The sequence below is a fragment of the Phacochoerus africanus genome, chromosome 16 (assembly GCF_016906955.1).
Source record: "Phacochoerus africanus isolate WHEZ1 chromosome 16, ROS_Pafr_v1, whole genome shotgun sequence".
Classification (NCBI taxonomy): Eukaryota; Metazoa; Chordata; class Mammalia; order Artiodactyla; family Suidae; genus Phacochoerus; species Phacochoerus africanus.
This window is the reverse complement of record NC_062559.1, coordinates 8,484,524-8,507,909: the sequence shown is the minus strand read 5'-3', so window position 1 is coordinate 8,507,909 and position 23,386 is coordinate 8,484,524. Positions and strand designations below refer to the sequence as shown.

Sequence of the window (23,386 nt, the reverse complement as noted above, 5' to 3'; positions counted from 1 at the left end):
AGGAGTGGTGCCCTCCAACCGCGAGTATTTCCACAGCACATGCCTTTGGTCAAGGAGGAGCATGACACATCTTTTGCTTTAAAAAAGACACTTTTTTAGTTAGTGGCAGTGTGTCTTTAAGAAGGCTGTACTCAGAGTTCCCATCGTGGCTCAGTGGAAACAAATCTAACTAATATCAATGAGAACGCAGGTTTGATCCCTGGCCTCGCTCAGTGGGTTAAGGATCCAGCATTGCTGTGAGCTGTGATGTAGGCCACAGACTCATCTCAGATCCTGCATTGCCATGGCTGTGGTGTAGGCCAGCAGCTGTAGCTCCAATTCGAACCCTAGCTGGGGAACTTTCATATTTCCACGGGTGTGGTCCCCAAAAAAAAAAAAAAAGAGCGTACTCATGAGAAGGAATCTGGGGCCAGGCGTGAGAGCTGTGTCTTCTATCAGTTCAATCTGCTTTATTTTTTTATATTTAGAACTTTAAAAAACGGTAAAGCTCACATCTCCCAGAAAACCCAATGGGCAATTGTTAAAGCAACACATTCTCACTGTAGGAAAGAACACACACAACCCCACATATCACAACCTAGAAAGGCCCCCTGTTAGCATTGGGTGTCCTTCCCCTGCACTTTCCTACGTGGGTGTGCACACATGGACACACGTGTGTGCACCATAGCCGGGCTCTCATGGAATATGTAGGCTTGGGCATTATTTTTCATTTAATATTCTGTTAGGACCTTTTCCCTTGTCACTCTTCAAAAGAGTCTTCCCTTTTTTTTTTTTTCTTTTTAGGGCCGAACCAGAGGCATATGGAGGTTCCCAGGCTAGGGGTCGAATTGGAGCTGCAGCTGCCAGCCTACACCACAGCCACAGCAACACAGGATCTGAGCCACATCTGTGACCTACACCACACAGCTCATGGGCACACTGGGTCCTCAACCTACTGAGAGAGGCCAGAGATGGAACCCGCAACTTCACGGATACTAACTGGATTCGTTTCCGCTGCATCACAACGGGTCCTCCCAAAGGAGTTGTCTTAAAGGCCAAATAATATTCATTTGCATCTTATTGAGTGTTAAATTCTCTTCTTGGGTTTGAAGTGCAATGGGATCTGGAAAAGGACTAAGGAATGGAAAGAGCATGGACCGACGAGGCCTTTCCCAGGCCTGCCTCTGACTCGCTGTGTGACCTCCATCAACTGACGTTCCATTGTCTCCATTGCTAAGTCTACAAAGTGAGAGAACTAGCATCTCCCGTACAGAACCATTGGAGGGCTTAAGGGACGTGTCCTACATAAATCGCCCAACACAACACCTGTGCAGATAAATGTTCACTCCTATTTAATCTTCTCCTTCCCCACCTTTCAAATTCTTTGCCATCAACCAAGTCTCGCGCACCTGCAGCATGTTTCTGGAAAGTTTAGCCCTCTCTAAGGTGCTCAGGTGTCTTAAAGCTCCCATATTCCGATTGCTCTGTGGGGACTCTTGAGGGGCACATTCTGGCCAAGCCACCCCCATTTCCAGTCTCTGCGCTCAGAGCAGCTAGCAGTGACGTGTGATACAGAGAAGAAATGGGAGCCTCGCTAGGATGCAATAGTGCTTGTACTGGTCTAACTCACTGCTCACAGCAGGAGTGAGCACAGAGAATGGGGCACCTAGTGCGTCTCCTCCAGTGTGTCTGGTTGCTGAGCTGGTTTCCTTCTCGTCATTCCTTTCCGCACTTTCTGCTGTTGGCTCAGCAGTGTGGCAGCAGGGCAAAGGGAGTCATGAGGGTTTTTGGTTTGGGACTCTGCCTCTCTGTTCTGGGTTATTTTCCCCTTTCTTTCTTCTCTCCAGGCACTTCCTTGAGCTGCTGACCTAGCTTTCTTTCATCAGGCGAGTACAAATTTTGCAATCTGCCTTCCCTTGTTTTGACAATGGATGTGATTTGTATATGGCAGCCTCTCATCGTGTCCTCATTTATGGCAGCTCTTTAATCTGGAGGTAGGGTTGGGGAGCAGGAAGCTTCAAGCCTGTCTTCTGACCCAGAAACCACTTCTCATTTCTACAGCAACTACCTTCCCCCACAATCTCTTTCTGATTTGGAAGGCAGGGGTTAGCTGAGAAAAGACCCATTGGGTTCATAATCTGTGGGGTATCATGTGTGCTCATTAAACTTCATGGTAAGGAGCCCCCATGTTGCACAGCTCTGTGTGATTTGGAATCTGAACCTATGTTGATGTTTTCTTTGTGAATATGATTTAAAATAAAAAAAGCATGTTGAGTTGTTAAGCAATAGTTAATGATGGCTTATAAAACATACTGTTGGAAGCAAGAGGAATTGACTTCAAGTCACAGTGACATTTGAGTCACTGAAGTGGGTTGAAATGGATAAGCACATCTCCCTCATGTTGCTTTAGTCCACAGTGTACACAGTTTTAGTAATTGTTACGGGGCAGAATGGTGATCTAATTTAGCAAACATTTATTGAGCACCTGCTTATGTTAGTCAACACCCTGGGGACTGGGAAGACAAAATAAACCAGACGCAACCACAGCCCTGAACAAGCTCACATTTGGTGGATGAAGGGAGACATAAATAATTACAGTAGGACATGGCAGGTACCAGAGGAGTGATATCAACAAGTGCTATAGGAGCCCTGAACACGGGATGCGAGTGTCTGCTAATGCACCCCGGAAGCCTCCCAGACATTTACTGTGCAGGGAAATTTTAAGGAGGACGAGAAGCTTGCCAGGCGGAATGTGTGGGCAGCCATATTGGCAGAGAGCACAGCGCCATCGAGGAAAGTGCCAGGCCTTTCAGAGAACTGTAGTTTGACCTGACCAGAGCACATCGGGGAGTTGAAAAAAGATGGAGGCACAGGGACGGGCAGAGGGCACTTTCTCCTGGAAACCTAAGAACTGTTTTGTTTTCCCTTAAACACTTCTTGACTATAGTTACATTACGATGCTGAGCCAACTTACACTCTGGAAGAAAGCTGTAGGCAAAACCCTTCTAATCCTCTGTACAGAGAAGACATCAACATAGGCTCAGATTCCAGATTTGGAGCTGCTCCTCTGTTTCAGTGTTAATTAACTAGATCCCTGAAGAGCGATGGTCTTGCCCCGTGTCTCTTCTGCAAGAGCCCAGATCCTCAGATCTCAAGCGGCCTCTCTGGCCATTGGCACCTCTGCTATTAGCTACTGTAGCCTCCAGCTGTTTGGGTCCCCAGAGGACAGGAAGCATCAACACTCCATGGTGGATGCATCTCAATATTAACAAATATAACAAATAGAAACATAAAGCCTTCACGTCAACCTCTCCTGATATCTGAGAGGCGCAAGAATAGATCCCAGAAGCCTGTTCCTTCTGGGTACCAAATTCTTAATTAGAGGCTCACCCTAACGTGGAAGAGATGTGGTACCTAGAAAAAAAAAGAGAATCGCTTTAATTTAAGCAACTTCCTCTTCTGTTTATACCTGACAGCTGTAGCTTTTTGCCAGGTACTATTCTAAGTAGTTGGCACGTATTAACTTATTGAAGCCTCTTAATAACATTTTGAAGCAAGTGTCATCATGACCTTCACTTACAGCTGCAGAAACTGAGATCCAGAGAGATGGGCTGACGTGCTCAAGTTCACACAGCCAGTACGTGGTAGAACCACGATGTGAACCAGGGTAGTCTGGTTCCAAGAATCCGTGCTTCCATCCCCATCTGCTGAATCTCTGTATGGGTACCAAGAAGCAAGACCCTCACTTCCTTCAGAGATGGTTGCTGTGCAGTAATTCGTTCCTAGAATATTCCTTCTCCCATGAATCGGCTTGTCCTGAGTTGATCCCACCACTAACGTGTTCCTCAACCGCTGTGTCTCTCTGCTTCTTACTTTCCAGACTGATCCCTGGGGAAAAAAACACTGAATCTGCTCTCACCACCTTACTCTGCCCTCCAGTTCTTGTGATCTTGAACCCCAAAGGGACTGATTAATTTGTGAGTGCATGTCCAGCTCCCAGGGCAGCTGACACTCTTCCGCCCTTGCTGCCAAGGCAGTGTGCTCATATCATGCAGCAGTGCTCCGTGCAGCCAGGGGAGGAGAACCATGGCCTGGATGGTCATGCCAGGCTCTTGACCTTGGTACCATTGATATAGCATCCCCCTCCCTATCTCATCCCCCTCCCTATCTCCCATCTTTACTGGCAGAGCGAGGACTAATGCAGACTTAGCCTTACCGTTCCTGTTTTTTTAATGAGAAAAAGAATTCCAATCCTCATCAGTTTTTTTGTGCAAAGTCTTAAAAGAGCAAATGGAAAGATATTTAGAGCCCATCTATATTTTTCTTCTCTGAGCGGTGTTTATCTAAATGCAGATATCCTGGTTTCCCCGCTAGAGTTGCAAGGAATACCTTTCAATTTAAATGTTAATAGGAGTGTAAACTTCAAAATCAGAATTTTTCTGTGAGGGAGAACTGCTTTTTCTGGTTGTATTTAATGGTTCTCCTTGCCTTCCCTCCTCCTCATCAACCCCCTTCTGCATGCTCCTTTCCACTGCGCTGAAGGAAATTCTTTCTCTGAAAAGTTTAGAATGCACCTTTCTCATTTCAAACATTAGAATGTCAAATATTAGGGTCATGGAATACAGATAATGGACTCAAACCCACACGATGCATGAGAAGATTTTTCTTCATCTCAGCCTTTGCTTGCAGACTCCACCTCACCAGATTCTTTCCAGGGGGCTTATTCTTAGGCTAAACCTGCATAGTATTTTTCAAGGCTTCAGATAAATGAGTTAAGTTTCTCCCCCCTTCTTTTCTTTTTTCTTTTCTTTCCTTTCCTTTCCTTCTCTTCCTTCCTCCCCCATCTCTCTCCCTCTCCCTCCCTTCCTTCCTTCCTTCCTTTTTTTTTTTTAAGACAAAAAAAGCAGAAAGAGATGGAGAAAGAAGTAACAGTTAACCCTTGAAGAACACAGGTTTTAACTGCATGGGTCCACTTATGTGCAGGTATTTTTCAGAGCACAGACTACAGTAGTACAAGATCTGCAGTTGACTGAATCCATGGATGCAGAACCATGGACTCAGAGAAACTGAGTGTACAGAAGGCCAATGATAAGTTATACAGGGATTTTCCTCCATGCAGAGGATTGGCACCCCAACCCCCTGCATTGTTCAAAGGTCAGCTATACAAGCTTTGTAAATTCCCGGGTGCAAAATACACTGTGGGAACAGTAAACAAAGCGTTAAAAAAAAAAAGGCAATTTCTTACTCCTAAGGAAACAAAATCGATACACAGGGTAACACAGATGAGCAGGAATGTGGCTTCTTTTTTTTTTTTTTTTGGTTTTTTTGCTATTTCTTGGGCCGCTCCCGTGGCATATGGAGGTTCCCAGGCTAGGGGTCAAATCGGAGCTGTTGTCTCCGGCCTACGCCAGAGCCACAGCAACGCAGAATCCGAGCCGCGTCTGCAACCTACACCCCAGCTCACGGCAACGCCGGATCGTTAACCCACTGAGCAAGGGCAGGGATCGAACCCGCAACCTCATGGTTCCTAGTCGGATTTGTTAACCACTGCGCCACAACGGGAACTCCAAGGAATGTGGCTTCTATATGCGAGTCATTCCATAGGCAGAGTGGCCTTTGGGATTTTCTCAGACGCAAACAAAAAGCAACAAAAATTTAAAGATTAATGAAAATAATATCTAAGGCCTTAAGTCCAAATATGGTGAGTATGATAACCTTTCTTAGGCCTTTGTCGACCAAATTTTGTGTGCGAATGCAGTATCTGGCTTTATCTTCCTTTTATTTCTTTATTTTCTTTCCTTCATTTCCTTATTGATTATTTTTATCCTGTAATACTGTTTATCCTGTGTGCATTTTGTAAGACTCCTTAATCTTTTGGAACAGAATAAGACTGCAAAGACATAAATTAGAATTGATTTTAAAACATAAATTTCAAGTATTTTGATTCCATTATTATAAAGTACTCTTCTTGTTCTTCAAGTAGTAATATTCAGTAGAGTCCTCTTCTTTATGGAGGCAAACTATGTTTCTTCTCTTACCTCTTAGGGATATTAATAATGTTTTTAAAAATTTGTTTTTATTTTAAAAAATTTTTTCCATAATTTTTAAAGGTTTCTTTCCATTTACAGTTAGTACAAAATATTGGCCACATTTCCCGTGTTGTACAGTACATCCTTGAGCCTATCTTACAGCCAACAGTTTGTGCCACCCACTCCCCCCACCCCTATATTGCCCCTCCCTGCTTTCTTCTCCCCACAGGTCATCACTAGTTTGCTCTACATATTTGTGAGTCTGTTCTTTTTTTGTTATATTCACTAGTTTGCTGTATTTTTGAGATTTCACATACAAGTGCTATCATACAGTATTTGCCTTTCTCTCTGGCTTATTTCACTTAGCATAATGCCTTCCAAGTCTATCCATGCTGCTGTAAATGGCAAAATTTCATTCTTTTTTATGGCTGAGTAGTCTTCCATTGTGTAAGTAGGTATTCTTTTCCATTCATCTGTTGATGGACACTTAGGTTTAGGTAACCTGCTTCCATATCTTGGCAATTGTAAATGATATTGCTATGAACATTTGGGTGCATGCATCTTTTCAAATTGCTGGTTTTGTTTTTTCCCCATATATATCCAGGAGTGGAATTTCTGGATCATTGAGCTTCCTGAGAAACCTCCATACTGGTTTCCACAGTGGCTGCACCAATTTATATCCCCACCATGTGTGGGGGTTCTCTTTTCTCTATATCCTCACCAGCAATTTGTTATTTATGTTCTTTTTGATGATAGCCATTCTGATATGTGTGAGGTAATAACTTATCGTGGTTTTTTTCCCCCAGTAATAATTTTAAATTATTATTTTTCTTTTTTCTTCCTTTCTTTCTTTTTTCTTTTTTTAATGTATTTCTAAGGGCTGTACCTGCAGCATATGGATGTTCCCAGACTAGGAGTCACATTGGAACTGGCCAATGTGGCCTACACCACAGCCACAGCAATGCCAGATCTGAGCCACATCTGTCACCTACACCACAACTTGCAGCAGCACCAGCTCCTTAACCCACTGAGCAAGGCCATGGATCAAACTCACGTCCTCACATATACTAGTTGGTTCATTGCCACTGAGCCACCACAGGAACTCCATAAAAGTATTATTTCTTCTCCCTGCCATTTGTTTCCTCAATTTCTTTTTCTCCCAGGCTATAACTTTTTTCAGGTATCTGGGGCTGCCTGGAAGCCCTGGGTAGTGGATGGGCTCATCAGTGGGGAGTATCACTGGCAAGTAGTCAGAGGGCGCCCCCTCCCTGTGGCAATGTGTCTAGGTATTTTCTTGTGTGCTGGTCATCGCCAGAATGGCCTCTCTCAGCTTCCAGGCTAGAGGACAAAGGCAGGGCCATCAGCTTATGGGAGCTGGGTTCAAGGGTAAGCATTCACCATTCTGTATGTGCACAGACACTTACTTGCCCTGTGTGTAAAGACCCTTAGCTGTGCCGAGCAGCCCTTACCTGAGCTTGTTGACTCCCAGGCCTAAGAACTCCCACCACATCCTAGGAAAGAGTGTTCCCCAGCGGGTGAGATGGGTGAGGATAGTGAGGACTCCAGTTCCATTGTTGCCAAAACCTGGTCTCTGTCACTTACCTGACAAATAGAAATGTGGAGAAAGAGATTTGGGCAAAAGAAAAAAAAAATAGCTTTATTACTTTGCCAGGATAAGGAGGCCACAGCAGACTAATGCCTTAAAGACTGTGTCCTCCTTTGGGAAAAAATAGGAAGTTGTTTTTATAGTTTTAAGAGTGGAAAATAGGGCCAAAGATAAGGAGCAGTGTTGATGCATGCTTGTATTCAAAGCTTGTGTTTGTTTAGTGGCTCTGGGACTGGTTCTGACTGTCCTTCTTTCTGGAATGCAGAATGCTTCATCAAGTAGGTAACAGCTTCATTTGTTGGGGGTTTTACTTCTGCAGAAGAACTCAAAGATATTCTTATCTCTATTCCTTGAGGCAAACCAGGACCCTGTCTCAAGGCTGCACCATTGTTTCTTGACTGTTCCTCCCTGGTCTCTGCAATCCACTCCCTGCCATAATTGGCAACTGTTTGAACCTTCCTTTTGGAACTCAGGAAAGGACATGGGAGGCTGAAGTTTATTCCCTAAAAATAAGAAATGGGGGATACAGAAAGGCTTTTTGCCCAGGAGTCCCACAGGGCCCTGCTCACTTTTACCATCTCAAACAACTTGCGCAAAATCCTCATCTCCCTCCCTTCTGCTTAACTTCCTGACCCAAAGGTGGTTGTTGATGCTGAAACTGAAAATACCTCTGACTTAAACCCCGCCTAAACCCAGTCTAAGCCCAGATTGGGACTTGAGCCCATGGTTTTTTAAATTAGAATCACTCACCTGGTGTCTGGACTCACTGAGGTTCAGGTTCTTTATGTTTCAGTGCAGAAGGAACTCAGCAAGGGACAAAGTGATAGGCAAGAAATAGATTTAGTAAGATGCTTATGAGAGATACAAGCAGTCAGGTGAGGAGGCTCTCCCCTGAGGATTACGTGGGCTACATTTTTATAATCCAAGGAAAGTAGAAGGAGGGAAAAACCACCTCCTTCCTTTTTCTTCACTTCTTAGACTTCAGGCTTATATCACTAGCTCCTCCTTCGTATCCAGTAAGAGAGTATTTGATCCTATGAGGTCAACTAGGACTGTCATGGTATTTATTCAAATCAGCAGAAGGGTGGTAACATATGCTAAGATATGTTGAATCATATCAGGTTTCTGTATAATGAGGGTCTCCTACTTTGGGATGTCATCTTTCCCTTAAATTCCTGCCCTTGGTCCTAAGAATTATTCTCTTGCTGAACTTGAATGCATGTCTCATTTTGTCTTTCACGCAATGACCTGAGGCATATCTCGTGCTTTTATGTATGGCTTTGTAGTTATGCAGGACTGCTTTGTGCCACAATGATTCTGATGGCTTTTTTGAGTGATTATTAACTTCCAATGGTTTCTCAAAAGTTCCCTAGGTTTCCCTCTTTATCTATGGTCCCCTACTGGGACTTCTGTAACTACCTGTGTAACTATCCTACTCCATCCTTGTCAGTGCCAGTTCATGCGCCTTTTGGGGATTTGGCAGGATGGTTTTCAACTCTCCCCCTGCTGGCTCTAGTCTTGGCTCTTTAGCTCTACCTTGTCAGTTACACTGTCCCTTAGCTTGGCAGTTTCCAATCTTCTGTTGCCATTGCCTCCTTTCCCAGTTTTGCCATCCTTGTGGATTTCCGTCCTTAAAAAAAAAAAAATCTTTTAAGTATAATACTGGCTTTATTTGGAAGAAAGAAATGCTAGATACCTTTGTTCCATCTGTCATGATGACCCAGTAGGTTTTTAATGACATTATTAATTTTGCTTTCCCACACAACTTAATAACCCCATCCACTCTTTTTTAGTCCATTGGTCTGAGACTGTTTGCCAATACATTAGTTAACTTCTTTAAATCCTATTAAATAAGAATATTTCGTGTCCTGCCTGCCCGATAAGTTGTTGCTGCAGCTACTGAGTTGCCACATGGGACCAAGGACAAAATAACCAGCTGTACATGCACGACTCTAGCAAAATCAGGCTCACAGGGTGATGGTGCATATCCTCTCGGTCAATGAAAAAACTTGGGTCTGGCCTCTGGTTTTCATCCTTCTTTCCAGATCAGAAGCTTAGCGGGACCCCCAGGCTTTGTTGACAAAGCCTTTGGGAGACAGCAGAGGGCACCTCTGTCTTGGGACACAGATGACGATTGTCTATCTCAGCACTTGTGGAAGAGGAACTATTCTCTCCATTTCCCCTTCTGCCTCTTGCTATTTCCTTCTTCATCAAGCACTTTGCTTTCCTTCTCCCACTGTAGTCTTCGCTCTTTTAATGATTTGCATTTCCCTCTTCCTGCCCAGCCCACTTTTCCAACCCTGGTGCAAGTGGACACACCTTACAGGACACATTGTCCATTTAATGACACATTATCCATTCACTCCCCCAGGCCGGACCTTTGCTCCCTTGGGTCTGCAGAGCCCAGGGGCCAGTACCAGCCAAGTGCAGCAGGAAGGTGCTCTATGGCTTCAGCAGGGCTGTTCCCAGAGTGGCCAAGAGATTTTTCCTAGAAACCCTCTGGGCATTAAAAAGGGAACTAGTGGCTTCACAGGGGCATTGAAATTTCCTGACCTATTTAAAGGGATATAAACCTCCTTTAGACTGAATAACCCACCAGTGCTGGGTAGAAACTCGGAGACAGTTTGGGGCAAAGGAGGGAAAATATAGTTTTATTGCTTTGCAAGGCAAAGGAGGGTCACAGCAGACTAGTGCCTTAAAGACATACCCTTCTTCAGAGTGATTGGGAGATGGTTTTATAGCTTGGGGAGTGAAAAATAGGGCTGCAGATAGGGATCAGGGGAGAGGCAAACTTGCATTGTTTTCAAAGCTGGTGTTTAGTGGTCTGGTGGTCTTCTTTCTGGAATAAAGAAAGCTTCATTAGCATCTTCCATTTATTGGGGGGTTTTAGTTCTGTAGAAGAACTCTAAGATATTGTCATCTATAGTCCTTGAGGCGGGAGCAGGACCCTGCCCCAAGGCTGAGCTGTTGCGTCTTGAGGCTCCTCCCTGGTCTCTGCATCCCCTCCCTTCCCTGATGAGCACCTTTTGGAACCTGCCCTTTGGAACTCAGGGAAGGTCATGGAAGCTGAAGTTTATTCCCCAAAAACAAGAAATGGGGGGACACAGAAAGTGTGAGTGCTAGGATCAAACAAGCTGTCAATAAAGTTTCCACTGGAGTCCCATCGTGGCTAAGTGGAAACGAATCCGACTAGGAACCATGAGGTTTCTGGTTCGATCCCTGGCCTCGCTCAGTGGGTAAGGATCTGGTGTTGCCATGAGCTGTGGTGTAGGTCGCAGACGTGCCTCGGATCCTGCATGGCTGTGTCATAGGGCCGGCAGCTGTAGCTCCGATTGTACCCCTAGCCTGGGAACCTCCATATGCCTTGGGTGCAGCCCTAAAAAGCAAAAAAAAAAAAAAAAAAAAAAGAAAAAAGAAAAGAAAAGAAAACTTGTCTCTGTATAGACCAAAGGAAACCCTATCTCTCTGTAGACTGAGACAAAGTCCTAAGAAAACAAATGGCTGCATGGGATAAATGCTCTCGTGGTCAGGTCATATGAACATGGATTTCAGCATGACTGACCGACCACAACACGACCACAACAGAGGGAAAATAAATTCCCAAATGGGAGGGAATTAGGGGGAGTACCTCTGTACAGTGCAACACTATGAGAGTGTGTGTGTGTGTGTGTGTGTGTGTGTTGAAATATGGCAAAAGTGGATGGTGAACTATAATCTCATCAAAAAATAAAGTTTCCGCTGGCTTGTTTGACAATCTGAGCAATTGACACAGTATGGCATGATAATTAGGCATCCTTGGCAGTTCACAGAAATGACTGTAATGGGTGTGAGTGTACCTGGCTGGGGCAGGCATTCCTGGGTCAGCAGGGGTGGAGAGGCCCAAGGAGAACTCAGTGGAGGAGGGACCTGCCCGTGGCTCCCTGTGGATTTCAGCCTTTGTGACAAGGGCCCTGATGGGGCAGGTTCAGCTGATGTTTTCCCCACCCCCCAACCAGCTTCCTCCCTGGGGGCGGGGGGGTAGAGGGGGGGCTGCGTGTCTGATCTTCAGGGTCAGGACCAGGAGCGAGGACCACATCCATCTAGGGGTGGGGGGTGGAGTGCACAGGTGGTCTCAAGGCAGACTGTGCGGGGATCCTGGGTGCACTCTGCCCATGGGGAGACCGGAGTGGGAGAGAGGCACAGACAGGTGCAATGCCTGTGAGGTGCTCCTGACAGAACCCTGGGTGTTTGTTTCCCAGGGGTAAGGAGAGACCATCCATGCTGGTGTGGGATGGGGGGGTGGAGTTGATGCAGTTTGCTGGCTCATCCCCCCACCTTCGCCTCTTCACACTCCTCGTCCTCTGAGCAAGGGGAGCACCCATAGGTCTCCATGCTGCTCTGCAGCCCCCGCCCCCAACCTTGGTGAAAGGCCCAGGCAAATGGCTTCGCTCCTGTTTGGAGCCCCGTTGGGGTGTTACCTAGGAGGGAGCAAGAAGGCGCGGCGCAGGGAGTGTGAGGCTGGAGAGGTAGGTGATGCTGTGGAGGGCGGAGCAGGAGCTGGGACGAAGCCCAGCTGAGGAAGATGCTGAGTGAGCCTCACTGAGCCAGGGCAGCAGCTTTCCTCTCTCCCTTCTGCTAAAAATCTCACCTTTCCAGATGGTCCACCTGCCCCTGGGCCCACGGCAGGCTCTGTCTGGCAGGTCAGTGGGGAGGGGGGCTGAGAAGGGCCTGATGCAGAAGGCTGGGCCGACCTGAGGGGCCTGCTGGGGCTCAGTCTGAGGGCAGGAAGTGTGGCTCCCACCCTGCAACTGCACATGCAAGGGAAGCTGAGCCCCTGGTGTGGGTGGCAGCTTAGAGGGGGGGGAACATGATGCTGCCACCAGCAGCTTCCTCCCCACACTTGACCTTCTGGGAAACCAGCTATCCCTGGTGGCAAGGGAAGGGGGTTCTTGGCAGGTGCAGCCAGACTGCCGAGACCCAGCCCAGCTGTAAGAGTTCTCACCTCCCAGAGAGGCAAGAGGTGCCATGGTTAGGACCCAGGAGCCACACAGATCTGTGCTACCCCTCACTTACTGCAAGGGTTTTGCCAAGTTGCTCTGTTTTTCAGACAGGGATAAAGACAGAAATTATCATGACATTGTAAGTCAACTACCCTGCAATAAAACTTTAAAAAATAAAACAAAGACAGCATCTGTCTTAGAAGGTTGGGAAAGAAGCTTGGGAAGGACAGTGCTGTGCTTGGCACAGAGGAGATGTAGAAGAAGTGACAGTTTTATGATGATGATCTCTCCCTGTGCTCGTGGACCAAGCTGTCCCGGGAGGTGTTTGCACACAAGGATGCAGTCACCCTCAGGGGCTCTGTCCTCTGTGAAGAAGGCTTGGTTGTATCAACCTGTCTGCAAAGGGCAGGTTGCCTCCCGGGCCCTGTGGTACCCTGCCCCCTCCCTCTGGTCCTGGGCCAGGGTGCACCGGCCCCTGAGTTCTGGGCTCTGATGCTAACTGTTGCCCGCCTGCTTCCCTGCAGACCTGCGCAGGATGACGGCTGGCTTCATGGGCATGGCAGTGGCCATCATCCTCTTCGGCTGGATCATCGGTGTGCTGGGCTGCTGCTGGGACCGAGGCCTTATGCAGTACGTGGCAGGGCTTCTCTTTCTCATGGGAGGTAAGGCCTGGGGGGCTGCAAGGTGGGAGGTCCTGGTTACTGGAATTCCAAGAGAACTGCAGGGCAGGGGGAGGGCACAGCAGACCAAGACCCCCACTCAGTGAGGCTCTTTCCTTTCCTCATTCTACAAACATTTTTGAGTTCCCCTTAGCCACTCACCACTGGCTGGTCCTTGCCCCCCTGGTGTGGGAGAGAATGTGTGGGGATGGCATTGTAAGAGGTGTCAGATCTGGAGAGCGCCTGAGCCCAGGAGGTGCTCGGGCTTTTAATGTCCATATTAATGCACAACACTCACTTTGGGGTGAGCATTTTATGCACATACTGTACTTTAGGCTGAGGGGCAGGTGCTTTCTGGACAGTTTCCCCTTCAGAAGCCTACCTTCACCCTTGATTTATGGGTCCTAATGCTGCTCCTGGCACCAAATGAGGCTCCAAAGGTGGCAGGAAAGGGCTAGACCTTCTCTGACATCTGTCTCCCTCACCATCTATTACTGCCGTGGCCATAGAACCAATCCAGCCCTGTAAAGGGCTGGGTAGAAGGAAGCCTATATCACCATGAGGGAATAGGTTCCAGTTCAGGAGAAGTAAAGTTAATCCCAAGTGCCTCTTGTGGTTCACGTGCAGGTTGGAAAAAGAATTTCCAGACTTAGAGCATTGTGAAAAGAAAGATAAGTTTATTGAGATAAGAAAGGCTGCAAGGGCAGTGGATGATTTCCTAATAATCAGGGACAGCCAACTCCTCGAATCTATTTTTATAGCTTGGAGGCAGTGGAGAGGGAGAGGTCTTAACAGGGATGGGGTGAGGAGTGGGCCACATACGCTTCCTAGTGGGGGGCAAGGAGGAGTAGGCCAGGTTGCTCAAAGTGGGCAAGGGGGCATAGGAACTTTGTAACAAGTACAACGAGAGGGGTGGAATGATCAGGGTCTGGTAATTCTTATCCCATCCAGAGGCTTCTGGAGTTTTATCTCTTTGGAGAGGCCTTGAAGTCCCACACCTCTGTTCTCCCTGAAGTGCTAAAATGTGCTTTTTGGTCTCCTGGTTTGAGTCTCAGTGCAAAGCCTAAGCTCTCCAGAGGTATGCCCATCACAGTGCACTCCTTGGAGAGAAGGGATGGATGAACTGCATGGAGTTAGGAAGAGGAAGACTTGGGCTTAGACAGAGGGAGTCAGACATACGTATGGGGGAAAAGAACAGTGAGTCCCACAGAGGGAAGCCAATGTCAGTTAGATGCCAGGTAACACTTGCATATGCCCAACTCATGTCCCTTTTGTGAACAACCAGACGCTGAGTCTCTGAGCGGGGGCAGGGAGTGGAGGAGGGGGGCCAACTGGAGAAAGGAGGCAGCTGTCCACCTGAGTGTACACAGGCATCTGGGGGCTGGTGGGATTAGGAAAGGAGGAGGAGAATTTCAAGGTTCAACTTGGCCCGCAACTCTTTATCCTTATTTCCGCCAAAGCACAGGCATCCTGTGCTGGGAGAGTTCCCAAGCCAGGGCTTTCCAGGGAACCCCAGGCCTCCCAGGTTCTCTACCACCAGAGTCAGCTGTCCCCTGCCCAGAGTTGCCCACTGTAGGTCCCACACCTGAACCTGGGGCAGAGACTAGGGGGAGGGGCACCCTGAGGGTGGCTCTCTCATCCCTCCTTCTGGTCTCCTTCTGAGACAGGGGCTTATAAAACAGCCCTGCTACCTTTTTTTTCCTGTGCCGAGGTGTCCTTCTCACCAAAGCAAGTCTCACACCGGGCCCATGATTTCCATACTTTGTTTTAGCAGCTTGGAGTCTTTTTGGTTTCCACCTTTTAGTCGAAAGCTTCCATGACCCCTGAAATGCGAAAAGATAAAAGTGGAGTGGCTCTGTTTGTATTGAGTGTTCTCCCTAAGACTCTTTTGGTTGTACAAAGACAGGCTCCAGTAAAACTGGGCTTTTCTAAGGCTCTAGAAAGGCCTCCTAGGAATCCAAGAAAATCCTAGCAAACAGGCCTTAGGCAGAGCAGGAATCCAGGAGCTCTGGGAACTGCCATGCTTTCATCTCTACCTCTTCGGAGGTGTTCCTAGCTCCCTGTGGCTCCCCACCCCGCCTCTTTCTCCAGTCGGGGCACATCCTGCCCAGGTGCTAAGCCTCAAGGAACATCTTTCAGTGCTGACAGCTTCCAGAGAAAGAGTGTGATGGGCCCAGTGACCTTTGCTGACCGGGCCACACACCACTGTAAGTGGGTGGGGTCACTGCCACACTTCCTGCTCACCTGAGACCCTGGGTGGGAACTCTCAGAAGAGGGTGTGAGGCAGACTGTGGGAGGACAGGGGGTTCCTGGAGTCCTACCCCCCCAGTTCCGAGATACTGCCTGTGGTGGTCTAGGTACAAGGGTTGGAAAAAGAATTTCCCAGACATAGCAGGGTGAAAAGAAAGATAAGTTGGAGTTCCCTCCATGGCTCAGTGGTTATCAAATTTGACTAGTATCTGTGAGGACACAGGGTCTATCCCTGGCCTTGTTCAGGCCTCGCTCAAGGGGTTAAGGATCTGGCGTTGCTGTGAGCTATGGTATAGGTCGCAGACACGGCTCGGATCCAGAATTGCTGTGGCTGTGGCTTTGGCTGGCAGTTGTACCTCTGCTTCGACCCCTAGCCTGGGAACCTCCATATGCCTCCAGTGCAGCCCTAAAAAGAGAAGCCAAAAAAAAAAGAGATAAGTTTAATGAGATAAGAGATGCTGCTACTGCAGTGGGTTGACTTGCTGATAATCAGGGCGAGCCAATGCTGAAGGCATATCTGTTTTTACAGCCCAGGGAGAGGAGAGGGTCTCACAATACACTTTTGGACCTGCTTTTGGTTGGGAAAAGAAGGGTCTTATGATACCCTTGCTCCTTGGTTGGGGGCATATAACGTCCCTGTAGGGGCGGGGCGAGGAGTGGGCCACATACCTTTCCTAGTAGGGGGCAGGGAGCAGCAGGCCAGGGTGCTTAAGGTGGGGCAGGGGCATTACAATGAGATGGGTGGGGCACTAATAGGGTCTGGTAATTCTTGTCTTGGCCAGAGGTTTGTGTTCAGTCTCTGAAGGGGCCTTGAAGTCCCAGCTGCCCAGAAGCTGAGGGCCCTGGGGAGCCAGTCTGGGAGCCCTTGGACTAGCCTGGGGGTCTGAGGCCCCTCCCCTCCGGGGAATGTTGAGGGTGTCGGGGTGTCATTTCCCTCAGCCTGCTCAGTGGTTCTTTTTTTTTGTCTTTGTCTTTTTAGAGCCGCACCCGTGGCATATGGAGGCTCCCAGGCTAGGGGTCTAATCAGGGCTGTTGCTGCCGGCTGACACCATAGCCACAGCAACGCCAGATTGGAGCCATGTCTGCGACCTACATGTCTGTGACACCACAGCTCATAGCAACACCAGATCCTTAACCCACTGAGCGAGGCCAGGGGATCGAACCCACAACCTCATGGTTCCTTGTCAGATTTGTTTCCGCTGCGCCACGACAGGAATTCCCCTGCTTAGTGGTTCTTAATCACTGTGCAGGCACATCACCCACAGAGCTTTTCAGAGTCCTGATGCCCTCACCCCAGACCAATCCAAGCTAAACTTCTAGTGTGCAGTACGGCATAGATGGGTAGGCGTCGAATCAGAGCTGTAGCCGCCGGCCTGTGCCACAGCCACACCAGCGCGGGATCTGAGCCATGTCTGTGACCTACACCACAGCTCTCAGCAACGCCAGATCCTTAACCCACTGAGTGAGGCCAGGGATCGAGCCCACAACCTCATGGCTCCTAGTCGGATTCATTAACCACCAAGCCACGATGGGAACTCCATAGATGGCCTTTAAAGTTCACTTCTGAGAGTTCCTATTGTGACTCAGCAGTACTCAACCCAACTAGTATCCATGAGGAAGGACTGGGGTTCATCCAGATGGCTCATGATTCCCAGCCAAACCTGCTTTTCCAATACATACATTCCTTTTTTATTTTTGGCTAAGTGGCAAAGCCATAGTTCATGATAAAATGTTAGCGTCTGGAAGAGCTCTGGGGAAGCTGCTGTTATAAGAACCGTTTCTTGCTGATGGGTGCACAGTCCTGGTTGGCGTGAACCCCTCCATCGGCCCCGGAGCGTTGTTACCTATGTCTACAGGTAGAGTGGTCCTCTCTCCAAAGAGTGTTATGGAAACTCAGCCTTTGTCCACTGGTGCCGAATAGAAATGCCAAGACAGAGTTTTGGGTGAAAGAGAAAAAAATAGCTTTGCCAGGCAAAGGAGGCTACAGCAGCTTAAAGCCCTAGAGATGAGCCCTCCTTTGGGAGAGAATAGGAAGTGATTTTACAGTGTGGGGAGTGGAAAATAGGGCTGCAAAGAAGGACCAGGGTAGACGCAAGCTTGCATTGTTCTTCAAGGCTGGTGTTGAGTGGCCCCAGTCTATTCTGGTGGTTCTGGAATGTAGAATGTTAACATCCTGGTTAGTTGGGGTGGTTAGTTCTGTAGAACTCAAAGATATTATTATGTGTATCCCTCTAGGGGGAACCAAGACTCTGCCCCAAGGCTGCACCGTTGTTTCCGGACTGCTCCTCCCTGGTCTCTGCATCCTCTCCCTTCCCTGATAAGCAGCTGTTTGAACCTGCCCTTTGGAACTCAGGGAAGGTTGTGGAGGCTGAATGATGGGAGGGGGACACAGAAGGGCTTCGGTGCCCAGCAGCCCCACAGGGTCCCACTCGGTTTTCAGAAGTAGTGTCCACACACCTTTTGGGTGCCATCAGACAGGCCCCGACAGGAGAGGAAGAAGGACAAAGAAAAAAAGAGCTGATCCCTTGAACCTTGGTCTTTTGGGGTAGGCCAAGCTCAGAAGCAGTTAGTCCGCCACCTGTGGACCCCATGAGTTCAGTTTCATTCAGAGCCTGGGAGGGAGCAGACTCAGGGTAGAAACTGTGCTAAGTACAAGAACTACTCAGTATAAGAGCTACTGGGGGCAGGGGGACGTTGGGAGTGTCAACCCAGAAATGATGCCTTTTCCTATAGGACTCTGTGTATCCGAAAGGAACATTTCGGCACCAACCCCTCATAGAACCCGACCCGTCCCTGCCCTCCGGGAGTTCATCTTCTAGGGCTGACCTGTGGAAGGGCTTGGAGAGGCAGATACCTGAGGCAGTCACCTCATTAACACGGAAAAGCAATGTCATCCCAACTGTAGATATTTATGACACCCCATGGCCTTAGCTCTCACCCAGACTGGCATTTCCAGCACCTGTAACTCAGCACAGACTAGTACCCAAGGGGTTAGATGGGGGGACCACAAGCCATGGTGCCCCTGAGCTGACAGGTGTGGGTGTGGTGAGCAGGAGGAAGAGGAGGGGTGGCTAAGAGTGGAAAAGGTAAATTTAAAGTCAAGAGTCTGAAGATGGAGTTGCAGTTGAGTCTCGAAATGGCCGGGGCCAAAATCAAAACGGAAGAGCTCTGTTTGCAACCTCTTCTCTGTTCCCACCCTCTGGGCGCTTCCCTTTTCCGGATCTAAATGTCTCTGGGGTCAAAGAGCGGGTGGCCCGCATCTCAGGAGATCACTAGCAACAAATTGTTTCATTAATGCTCAACCCAGAGGAGGCAATTAATTAAGCACGGCAGCTCTATGGAGCCAGGAGGCTGGGGGTGGTGGGTGGGATCCAGTTTCCCCTTTGGCAGGGGCTCCAGGGGAGCATCTAGCCCAGGCTGGCACAACACATTTGAGTGCCAGCAACTGCCAGAAGCAAGGGTCTGGATGACTCAATCAGTGGGACTCAGAAGTACAGGGACAGGATGACACGCGGAAAGGACAGCTTGGCAAGCGAGCATGTGACTGCTATGATTGCTTGTAATTCAGTGGCTGGGTGAACCTCAGAGTCACCTCGTGGACACAGATCTACAAGATGGGGTGAACATCTAACCCATCTAACCCTATCCGCACCCCGTGAGCACACTGACGCCTCCAGCCCCACTCTTGGAAGGTATTCGTCATCTCTGCCTTAAGCTTCTGTCTCATGCCCAAGCTAATGCTGCAGGCTTCAATCTAGACTCTGGCACCAGCAACCAGTCCGTCTCAGAGCAGTTGGCATGATAGTTTTGAAACTATAAATCAGATGTTCATTTGTCCACTACCAGTGCTCCAAAAGCTTACACTTGAACTTAAAATCTGCATTCCTTACCGTTCTCTAGAAGCTGTCTTAGGTAGCTCAGGCTGCTATAACAAAAGACCAGAGACTGGGTGGCTTATAAGGAACAGAAATTTACATCTTGCTGTTCTGGAGGCTGGCAAGGTCAAGATCAAGGTACTGGCAGATTCAGTGTCTGGTGAGAACCCATTCTCTGGTTCATGGTAGGCACCTTTTTGCGTGTTCTATGTGGCAGCAGGGCTCTCTGGAGCCTCTTTTATAAGGTCCCGAATACCACTCATGAGGGCACCACCCATGACCTAATCACCTCCCAAAGGCCCCTCCATTTAATACCATCTTGGGGGGGAGCATTTCAATGTGAGAATCTGGGGCACACAAATACTCAGCCTAAGGTGGAAACCCTCTGTAATCTGGCTCATTCTACCTCCCTCGTGTCCTTTCCTGAGGCATTATTTTTTTGGGGTGGGGGGACATGCAGAAGTTCCTAGAAGAGGTATCAAATCCATGCCACAGCAGTGACCTGAGCCACAGCAGTGATAACACTGGATCCTTAACTGCTAGACCACCAGGGAACTCCCCTCACCTCCTTTCCTATTCCTTCGCTATGCTCACATCACTCCAGCCTCACCAGCTGCCTCTTTTCTGGAACATAGTAGTTTCACCTCAAGGCCCTGGCACTGCCTGATGTCTTTGCCCACAGTGCTTTCCCTGCCAAGGCTTCATGACTGGTTCCTCTTAGGATTCAGAGGCCAATGAAAAGCCACCCCCTCAGAGAGGGCTTCCTCCACGAACCAACTTAATGAAGCCACTCAGTCACTCTCTACATTACAATTCATTTAATTTTCTGCAGCACACTCACTCGAACTTCAGGAAATGTTTATTATTGTGTTTTGGTTGGTTTTTTTTTAAGCAGCTTAAAACAAGTATTTGTTATCTCACAGTTGCCATGAATCAGAATTCCAGGCAAGTGGAACCGGTTTTCTGCACAGGGTCTCACAAAACTGCAGTTAAGGTATCTGCCAGGGCTGGGGTCTCATCTGAGGCTGGGGTCCTCTTCCAAGATCATGATGCTTTGGCAGAATTCATTTCCTGCTGCTGTGGACCTCATGGATGCTTGCTTATGCAAAGCCAGTGGGAGAGTCTCTGACTTCTTTATATTCCTTTTTTACAAATAGATTTTATTTTTTAGAATAGTTTTAGATTTACAAAAAAAAATTGAGCTGATAGTACAGAGAATTTCCATATTACCCTTTGTCCTTGCATACAGTTTTTGTATTATTAATTTCTTTTTGTCTTTTTTTTTTGGCATTTTAGGGCCACACCCGTGGCATATGGAGGTTCCCAGGCTAGGGGTCCAATCAGAGCTGCAGCTGCCAGCCTACACCACAGCCACAGCAATACGGAATCCAAGCCACGTCTGTGACCTACACCATAGCTCATGGCAAAGCCAGATCCTTAACCCACTGAGCAAGGCCAAGGATCAAACCCGTGTCCTCATGGATACTGGTTGGGTTCGTTAACCACTGAGCCATGACAGGAACTCTGCTATTACTAATTTCTTATGTTAGTACAGTGCGTTTATTACAATCAGTGAACAAATATTGGCGTAGTATTATGAACTAATGTCCATAGCTATTTAGGTTCTAGGTTTTACCTGATGTCCTTTTCCTGTTCCTGGGGTCCATCCAGGATCCCCTATGACGTTTAGGTGTCAGGTCTCCTTGGGCTCCTCTTGGCTGTGACAGTTTCTCTGATGTTCCTTGTTTTTAATGACCTGGACAGTTGAGTACTTGAGGAGTACTGGTCATCCACATTGTAGGATGCTGCTCTGTTGGAAGTCGTCTGATGTCCTTCCGTGGTTATACTGGGTTATGGGCTTGGGGAGGAAGATCACGCACGTAAAGTGCCATTTTCATCCCGTCATTTCCAGGGTACATACCATTGCTGTGACTTATGACTGCTGATATTGTCCATCATCACCTGTCTGAAAGAGTTGTGCGTCAGGTTCCTCTATTCTAGAGTTATTCTTTTTCTCCCCCTGTTTCCACACTGTCCTCTTTGGCGTTTTTTGTGTGTTTGTTTTGTTTGGTTGTTGGCTTTTTAGGGCTGCACCTGCGGCATCTAGAAGTTCCCAGGTTAGGGGTTGAATCAGAGCTGTAGCTGCAGTCCCATGCCACAGCCACAGCAACGCGGGATCTGAGCTACATCTGCAACCTACACCACAGCTCCTGGCAAGGCTGGGTCCTTAACCCACTGGGCGAGGCCAGGGGTTGAACCCACATCCTCATGTATCCTAGTCGGGGACCTCTGAGCCATGATGGGAACTCCTCACACCATCCTCTTTGGAAGGAAGTCACTAAGCACAGCTGACACCTAAGGAGTCTACTGTTACATTTCTCCTCCTTTAGGGTGGAGTAGCTACAAAAATTATTTGGATTTCTTCTGCATGGGAGTTTTGTTCTCTTCTTCCTTGTTTACTAATTTTTTCAATTGTGTCTTATATCAATGTATACACTGTTTACTCGTGGATATTTTATACTTTTGGTTGGAATTCAATGCTATGTTTTATTGGCCAGCTTTGGCTGTTGGGAGCTCTTTTGCTTGGGCCCTGTGCCCTTTCGACGTACTCCTACCAAGGAGGAGTTTTGCTTTCGCTTTTTGTGAGCACCTCTTTAGGTTTTGGCACAACATGCTCCAGTCTTAGAAGCAGCCATTTCCCCCAAGGAGCCTAGTTCCTTTTATTGGAGAAGGACACTGGAAACCAAGTTCTGGGAAATAGGTATCTGCATTTTTTTTTTTTTTGTCTTTTTAGGGCCACACCCATGGCATATGGAGGTTCCCAGGCTAGGGGTCGAATTGGAGCTGTAGCCACCGGCCTACGTCACAGCCACAGCAACAAAGGATCTCAGCCGCGTCTGCAACCTACATACACCACAGCTCACGGCAATGCCAGACCCTTAACCCACTGAGTGAGGCCAGAGATCCTACCTGCAACCTTGTGGTTCCTAGTCAGACTCGTTAACCACTGAGCCACGACAGGAACTCCTGCAATGTTTTTAACATGGTGCATTTGTTCATTGGCCCCCACTTCCTTCCACCAACTTAGATGTAAGTTCCATGAGCTCCAGAACCTTGTTCACCAAGGGATCCTGTGTCTGGAAGACAGTCTGCAGCCTTAAATATCTGTTGAGTGCAGGTATCAGAAAAGTGAATTATGTGCAACAGAGAAAGTGTTTTGGTTTTGTTTTTTGTTTGTTTGTTTTTTCTGATAGAGCAGCAGTTCTTCAAGAAATCGGCCTGTCTTCTGTTCCTGGTCTGACCTTCTCCCCTGCCATGAGGTCCTTTATTCAGTTTTGATCTTTATTTGATCTGGGTCTGTCTTAAATTCCTTTTAGATGTAGGGTATGAATTATACAAGAATCCATGAAGAACGTTCTGTCTTTAACTTGGATTCCTCGAATGTTAGAAATGGAAGGAGTCTTAAGACCATCCAGTTGGACCTTCTTGTATCTCCAGACAAAAGGCGTTATGTCCGCGGTCCTAGGTCACCCAGCCTAGCAAGTAGCAGAATTGGAGCCAGAGAACCTCCTCGACGCCAGCCTGGAACGTTGCAGCCCATCCTGCTGCCTCTGCTTTCAGCTCCCGTGTAGGAGCCCCCTTGGCCCCCTGTGCCACACACACATCGTCCCACACTGGGATGGCTCAGTTCTGTGCCTCTAAGCAGGGTCCAGTCCCAGGACCTTACTCTGCTCCCTTTCCACTCCTCCCACCTCAAAGCACAAGAGGGCATGTGGAGGAGACGGTGGCCAGAATTGAGGGCACAGGTACTAAAGGGAACAGGAAGTCATTAAAGATCCTTTTGCTCCTACCTGTGATAACTGTAACCTTGTCCACCTTCCCAGCCAGTCAGCAGAGTGAAGAAAATGCCCCAGAGAGGCTCAAGCTATCCACTTTGAGTGATTGCAGTAATTTGCTAACCACTGATGCCACATGGCTCCCCCTTCCACCAAGCTCACCAGGGAGCAGA

The 23,386-nt window shown here is 48.0% G+C and overlaps 1 protein-coding gene across 1 annotated transcript in view; it reads left to right on the top strand.

Moving 5' to 3' along the window:
* Nucleotides 1–23,386, top strand: part of TMEM178B (transmembrane protein 178B) — a 393,873-nt gene that overhangs the window by 345,292 nt on the left and 25,195 nt on the right. Inside the window, exon 3 of the mRNA XM_047763276.1 lies at nucleotides 13,118–13,255. Coding sequence (XP_047619232.1) covers nucleotides 13,118–13,255 — 138 coding nt within the window. The remainder of the gene's footprint in view (nucleotides 1–13,117; nucleotides 13,256–23,386) is intronic.